Here is a 7,337-nt window from a genome sequence, read left to right as displayed (position 1 = left end):
ATATTTTCTGGTCCTTTGGGATCATGGAGTCCATTCATCATATTCCGCTTAAGCCGGTGCTATGGGGGCGTGAGAGGTGTTGCACATTTCATTACCTCTCATGAACAGACTCAATCAAACCGAGTCTGCTATTATTCTTCTTGGTTGTATTCTTTGCTTCCAAGGGATCATTTTACAGATTTTATTGGCAAATTTAATTGGCAAATTCAGCCATTGTGGACTGTAAAGTTATGCATTTTTGATTCTATATATTGCCAAGATAAAGCAAAGTTTTAAAAATAACTACTAGTACATTAGCTTGCATAAAGCAATATTTCAGTACGTGAAACATATTCACAAATCAACTTCAAATAAACTGAAAACCCTTAGAATTAATCTTAACTATTTGTTTTTTTAAATTGAACTATCCGGTGCACATGCCATCTTATCTTGAACGCACGACATCTTACCACGACCGCACAACATCTTATCTCGACAACATGACATCTTATCTCGACATCTTATCTATATTAAGGTATTGGACCCCTAATAGTAATGTTTAAAAATGGCATTTGTTTGGTATATTCTTAAAGTGGACCATGTTTCGCACTGTGTTGCAAATTTTAAACAGCTTTAACCGTGACGTTTTTTTTTTTTTGTAAATTTTGTATAATTTATGGTATTTCCTCAAGATCAAGTAGACACAAATTTTGGCCACTATCTAAAACGTTTGCAGAGGATACATTACAGCCTTAATTTTGATAGAAGAAACATCAAACTATTGTTAAACAATTATAAAATACAAAATAAAACTGTAAATATCTTTTTTTTCTACGGTGCCTCAAGTAAACAGATTTAATGAGACAGAATTCTTATTCCAGCATTGAAAAATTAAGGTCGAATCTTGTGGGTCTGTTTTGGATTTTAATAAGATAGCATTTGTGTTAAATACATGTACCCACCTTTTTCATTCAGAACAAAGTCCTTCAAAACAATAACTAACCTACTAAACAATTGGAAGAGGTCGGCTGATGGTCCGGAGGTTTATGGGCCGACTGCAAACCAGAGGACCGCATCTCGTCATACGAACCAAGACATGTTGTCTTCACAAGCATCATTATAAAACAAAATCAACAATTTTTAAACTGACATAAATCGTAAGGGTCTAGAATTAATGTTAACAAGTAAATGCTTAATTCTATATAAGGGTGTTTTATACGCTGGTTTGTTAAATATCACAACTGTTTCATTATTATATTTATTACCTTATAAACGCATGTGAAGTCTCGATATAATTCATCTTCTCTTAAACGACATACATGTGGTCATCTCCAATGAAAAAAAACGAAAGTTAATCGTTTTGTTTCTTTTAACTCCATTCTTTAAATGCAACTTCATTACCTCTCATTAACAGCTCAATCAAACAGAGTTAAACTTTGCTATTAGTCTTCTTTGTTGCATTCTTTGCTTCCCAAGGATTTTTTACATAGTTTATTAACTATCACAACAGCAATCTTTACGTGCCGTGTGGCGGCTAGAAAAATCTCCCCGTAATTGTATTATGTGTCGTTTAATTTCTGGTCCTTTGGGACCATGGAATCCATTCAACATATGCGTAATAGAGTCCAGCTTAAGCCAATGCTAGGGGCGTGAGAGGTGTTGCACATTTCATTACCTCTCATGAACAGGGACGATCAAACCGAGTCTGCTATTATTCTTCTTGGTTGCATTCTTTGCTTCCAAAGAATCTTTTTACATATTTTATTAACTACCACAACCGCAATCTATAAGTGCCGTGTGGTGGCTGTAAAATGTATCCACGTAATTGATTCCAGTGTCGTTATATATATTTTCTGGTATTTTGGTATCATGGAGTCCATTCAACATATGTGTAATAAAGTTCAGCTTAAGCCGGAGCTAAGGGCGTGAGAGGTGTTGTGCATTTCATTACCTCCCATGAACAGACACAATCAAATAGAAAAAGTGGAAACTCCACAGGTCGCTCAACACAACAAAAACGAAAATGTTGCAGGCTCGGTTTGATTAACCCTGTTCATGGACGGTAGTTAAAATGCATGCTACCGCCCACGCCCTCTTGCCCCGGGTTGAGCAGAACTCAACATTTACACATGCTAAAAGTACAAACCGAATCTGCTATTATTCTTCTTCTTGGTTGCATTTTTTCTTCCAAATGATCTTTTTACAAATTTTATTAACTATCACAACAGCAATCATTAAGTCTCGTGTGGCGACTGGATAAATCTCCCCGTACTTGGATTCAGTGTTGTTATATTTTCTGGTCCTTTGGGATCATGGAGTCCATTCAACATATTTGTAATAGAGTTACGCTTAAGCCGGTGCTACGGGGCAGTGAGAGGTGTTGCACATTTCATACCTCTCATGAACAGACTCATTCAAACCGAGTCTGTTATTATTATTCTTGGTTGTAGTCTTTGCTTCCAAAAGATCCTTTTACAGATTTTATCAACTATCACAACAGCAATCTTTAGGTGCCGTGTGACGGCTGTAAAATGTCTCCCCGTACTTTGATTCAATATTTTTTTCTGGTTCTTTTGGATTATGGAGTTCATTCAACATAAATGTAATAGAGTTCTGCTTAAGCTGGTGCTAGTGGGCGTGAGAGGTGTTGCACATTTCATTATCTCTCATGAACAAACTCAATTCAACTAAGTCTGCTACTATTCTTTTTGGTTGTATTCTTTGCTTCCAAAGGATCTTTTTACAGTTTTTATTCAGTCCACTAAATTTTACTTTGTTTTTATTGCTTGCCATACATTAGATCAATTCTGCTTTGAATGCAAACACAAAAACATGTAAATATGGAATATGTTAGAAACTAATAGTTGGTTTCCTATGAAAATGCTGCGCGTTTATAAAGTTTGTATAGCGCTTTTGAACGTTTATTTTATAGATGAAAAGAACACTATAAAAATCTAGTATATAATAAAAACAGTAAATCAGACATGACAAATCAGGTTTTACATTTTTCGTCATCAATATATATATAGTTTGATATATAAACCCTAAAATGCACAAATGAAAGATCGAACAGCATCTTAACATTGTTAGATATTGATATCATTTTTTTATAGTTGCGAATGTTTGGGGTTTTATGACAATTATCGAGCTAAGTTAGCATTTATGCATCGAACTATACAGACAAAAATACACCGTTACTGTTCTGAATTTATTCTAGTACCATCTAATAAAATATTTAAAAGCTGAAAGCGCTCGTACTTTTATTAAACTTTTGACACTGTTAAAACATTTATTTTCTCAAACTCTATATTTTATTTCTCATGTTCTTGTATTCTTTTTGGCATCCAGTGTGTTTGAAAGCTATTTCGTTAACGTTTTCGTCTTATTATTAAATTCCCAAAATATGATTTTTCCATATTCTAAACCATCACTTAATGCATCAGAAATATGTATACATTTTATTTTAAACTCCACTACAGTAGACTAGACAGGGCATTATTTGTGCGTTGTCTAACCCTTCAATGCTGTCAGACGTTCACAGTAAAATAATTATGCGAAATTATTGATCAAACTCACGGGCGATACATGAAGGAAATCATAAATACTTGAACAAGACTTATACCCCAAAATATTTAACTTTGAATTATACAGAAAGTCCCACCAGAGGAAATAGGGATATAATAATAAGAAGATAATTTTATGTTCATTTTTTGTGATTAAGAGGGTATAACCCTCGGTCAATGTTGTTTATTCTTAGTCTACATTTCCTTCAGTCAGAAAAAAACTGTATTAAATGAAGCAAAACTTTTGGTTACAGAGCGTCCACCCTAAACTGTAGTCTTTGTTCAAACTGGTAATGAGTAAGAAATGATAAATGAACTTGTAAAAGATCATTTGAAAGCATAGAATGCAAACAAGCGAAGTCGTAGAAGACACGGTTTAATAAAGGAAATGAAATATACAACAACTGTCACGCTCCATAGAACCAGTTATGAAATAAAGAACATTATCTGAACCTATTCAAAACAAGACATAAAACCTAGAACTTCTATTTCAGAAATTTTTACAAACATGTATTTTGTTTAAGTTAAAAAATATAAAATCCTGTGTTGCTTAACAAGTTGTAGTATCTGTAACAACACAGAGCGATAACTCTTTTTTTCATAATACTGTCAGAAATAACACATTCATTTATTACTTTACAGTTCAACAGAGGTGTCTGTCGGTAAAACAATAAAAAGGTGAATCAATGTGTTTTTAAAACAAAAACACAGGTTATACGATAATACTTCTTAAAACATAAGATTTTTAGCACAGGAAGACCCTAGGTGCCCCTCCGTGCATTATTTCATCACAATAGGGCACCTAGGTAGAACCACCGACCTTCCTAAGCCAGCTGGATGGCATAGTTAATAAAGATAGTAATTGTCGTACTACCTTATACATAGAATTCAAATGGAACATGTGTCGAATATATGTGAAACATGAATCGAATATATATAAAACATATGCTATGTTTCTTCTTAAATCATGCGCTTTCCGTTTTCTCTAATACAAAATAAGTGTGATTGTCTGACTCATAAGTTTCATCATTTTTTTCTTCTGCTTCCAACACAAAACAGTTTCTGTCATCTTCGGGTGTGTTTTCATTCTCTGCTTCCAGGACAAAATATTGAGGCGTACGACCAATCGGTTGCTCATATTCAGCTTTTCTTTCGTTACCTTTCTTTTCTCTTTCTTCAGTACTTTCAGTAACATTTGAATACTCGTATTTATCATGTATACATATCTCTTTTCCAGTGTTTTCTTGATTTACTTTCCCGTCCCTTATATGAGAATAGTCATCTTGTTCCAAAGGTACTGGATCTATCCCACCTGCTTTTGCATGATCGTTGTCCGATTCTTGTTCTTTATTAAGTGTCATCGAATGCTCTTGTTTCATAGCTTCATTTAAGTTACTGATATCAAGTTGGTCATAACAATTATTTTCTGGATGCCCGTCTTTTCGCAGAGATGCATTACTATTGTTTGAAATCAGTTTTATTTCATTACTTGGATTCCATTCTATGTCCATTTTATCACCTTGCATATGTGAATATGTGTTATCTTGGATTGGCTTTGATGTACTTTTCATATGATCATATTGATGTTCTGTGTCCTTTTGACTTCTACATTCAGAATCAAATGTGTTATAATATACGTTTTCTGTTGTATCTGCCTGTTCGTCGTCGGTGATATATGCATAATCATCGTCTGATTGTAGAATGTCATTTGCTTTGGGACGTTTCGTAGGATTGAGGCCATTTAGAGCATGTTCATTGTATGTTTTATTCGGAAAGTGAATCGATGGGTTCATGTCAATTTCGTGTTGACCGCCATTCCTTTTCGAGCGATGTGCACGTCTTTTTCTAAAATTTTCAAAATATATATTTAAACAGAAATATGAAAAAGACATTCTACAGAACTGGGATTATAACTGTAGAAATCTCTACTAACTTTAGCGCCTTTTTATGTCAATAAGGAGACTATTACTTATTATCTCCACTCCCCCACCCCCCCCCCCCCCCCCCCCACGAAACTTAATAGTGAAGTTGATCTTGACCAGCAAATACCCCTATTGATTTTGATATCAGTAGGTTAAAGGTCAAGGTCACAGTGACCCGTCACAGATAACCCGTTTCCGGACGATAACTTGAAAAAAATAACAGATTCCAGATGATAGTTCAAGAATGCTTTGGCCCAGGGTCTTCAAATTTTACATGAAGTTTGGGCATGACCAGTAAATGACCGCTATTGGTTTTTAGGTCAGTAGGGCAAAGGTCAATGTCATATTGACCCAGAACAGTAAACATTTTTGCCAAATAACTAGAGAATGCTTTGGTCTACGATCACATTTGATACGGGGGTCACTTAAGACTAGTAAATGACTGGAATAGTTTCTGTTTCTAGTGCTGTTACTGAATGCACCAAGGGGGGCATTTCGTAATAACGAGCTCTTGGTATATTACTTATTACAATAAGGTGTATAGCATAAATGAAATAATTGAATATTACCGGTATGCTAACTTAATAAAGCACAATTTGTGTCATCAGTCTTTCACTTAAAAAAGATGCAAAGTGTGTTGAGGGTAGAATATGACCGCAATCCTAAGAAATACTTTACTTAGATGCAAATAGTGATTGCTCAATTAGGGAGTTGTAATCAAACTTAATGATAATTGGAAAGGACTTTCTCTACAATTGATGTAAATAAATGAAAACGTTTGGGCAACTGTTGTTACTACTTGTTGATGTAAAAACGCTAAAGGCATTAATTTACGTCAGTTGGGACCTTTGGAGTTTTCCAGATAAAATATTACATCAAGAAATAAAAGAATATGCTAAACATTGATTACATTATATCTAATTTTAGGACAATCGAATTCTAACGTATTGAGAACCAACTGATTTTAAACGACTTGACTCAGAAATATTGATTTAATGTTGTTTCTGTTAAAATGTTGAAAATGTCAGCTTAACAGAAGATGTTAAAATGTGTAAAAGTACAAAATATAGCCTGCTAAAGGTTTTAAACAATAATAAAATATGATAGCGTATACTAAATAAACATGACAACCTACCTCAAAATAATTACTGTTAGCAGGACAGCAAGAACAACTACAATGAGTGGTATTGTAACATAAACAGCAACCATGGCGCTGGTTTCTGAGTCTGTAAAATGAAAATCAAAAGCAAACTGGTTTGATATAAAATCACTTATTTTATTTTTTATCTTCTTCTGAAATACAGTGAGCAGAGAAGCGTTGTATCTTTTCTTTTTCACGATTTCCCGCTTAATGATTCGCATTATTAAGACTTTGCGATTAATACCTGGTTATTTACTTAGACATAGTACTATTCTTTTTAATGTGTGCGTTGCACAAGTCATAAAAGTATCAAATATCAGTAGTATGTCTATTAAGGTATATCTCTTATCTAGTACTGACACTGTTCTTTTTAATGTGTGCGTTGCACAAGTCATAAAATTAACAAATATCAGTAGTATGTCTACTTAGGTATATCTCTTATCTAGTACTGATACTATTATTTAAAAGCATGTACATTTGAAAATTTCTTGGTGTGAATTTTATATATACTTAAGCTGAAAATAAATCTTCCATATTCATTTATTTAAATGAATTCGCGCAAAATAAACGACTAGACCATTCTTTACTTGTTCATTTTCATTCCAGGGTTTTTATAAAGATACTTTTTAACATTTAACTGATCAGGCGGGATAACTGAAACTTAACGTCGTGTTTTTCATGTTTTCTTACTTCTTTCGAATTTTGTTATTATGATAATAAATACCGGTTAAA

The 7,337-nt window shown here is 33.7% G+C and overlaps 1 protein-coding gene across 1 annotated transcript; it reads right to left on the bottom strand.

The window, feature by feature from the left end:
- Positions 1-4,012: 4,012 nt before the first annotated feature.
- LOC128554885 (uncharacterized) lies at positions 4,013-7,250 on the bottom strand. The gene is made up of 2 exons (XM_053536204.1): positions 6,600-7,250; positions 4,013-5,387 (listed from the first exon to the last, which is right to left on the bottom strand). Exons 1-2 carry the CDS (start codon positions 6,824-6,826, stop codon positions 4,508-4,510), a joined length of 1,107 nt encoding a protein of 368 aa, XP_053392179.1. The 5' UTR covers positions 6,827-7,250; the 3' UTR covers positions 4,013-4,507.
- Between the last annotated feature and the right edge of the window lie 87 nt (positions 7,251-7,337).

The sequence above is a fragment of the Mercenaria mercenaria genome, unplaced genomic scaffold, assembly GCF_021730395.1.
Source record: "Mercenaria mercenaria strain notata unplaced genomic scaffold, MADL_Memer_1 contig_838, whole genome shotgun sequence".
Taxonomy (NCBI): domain Eukaryota; kingdom Metazoa; phylum Mollusca; class Bivalvia; order Venerida; family Veneridae; genus Mercenaria; species Mercenaria mercenaria.
The sequence above is the reverse complement of the archived record's forward strand: the minus strand, read 5'-3'. Positions and strand labels throughout refer to the sequence as shown.

What these genes read in the sequence shown, in the direction of transcription:
- LOC128554885 (XM_053536204.1), bottom strand. Translation starts at nt 6,826, where the DNA reads ATGCGAATCATTAAGCGGGAAATCGTGAAAAAGAAAAGATACAACGCT. An exon ending in CTAACAGTAATTATTTTGAG is followed by an intron (nt 5,388 to 6,599) that starts GTAGGTTGTCAT and finishes TGAAAATTTTAG; the next exon opens with AAAAAGACGTGCACATCGCT.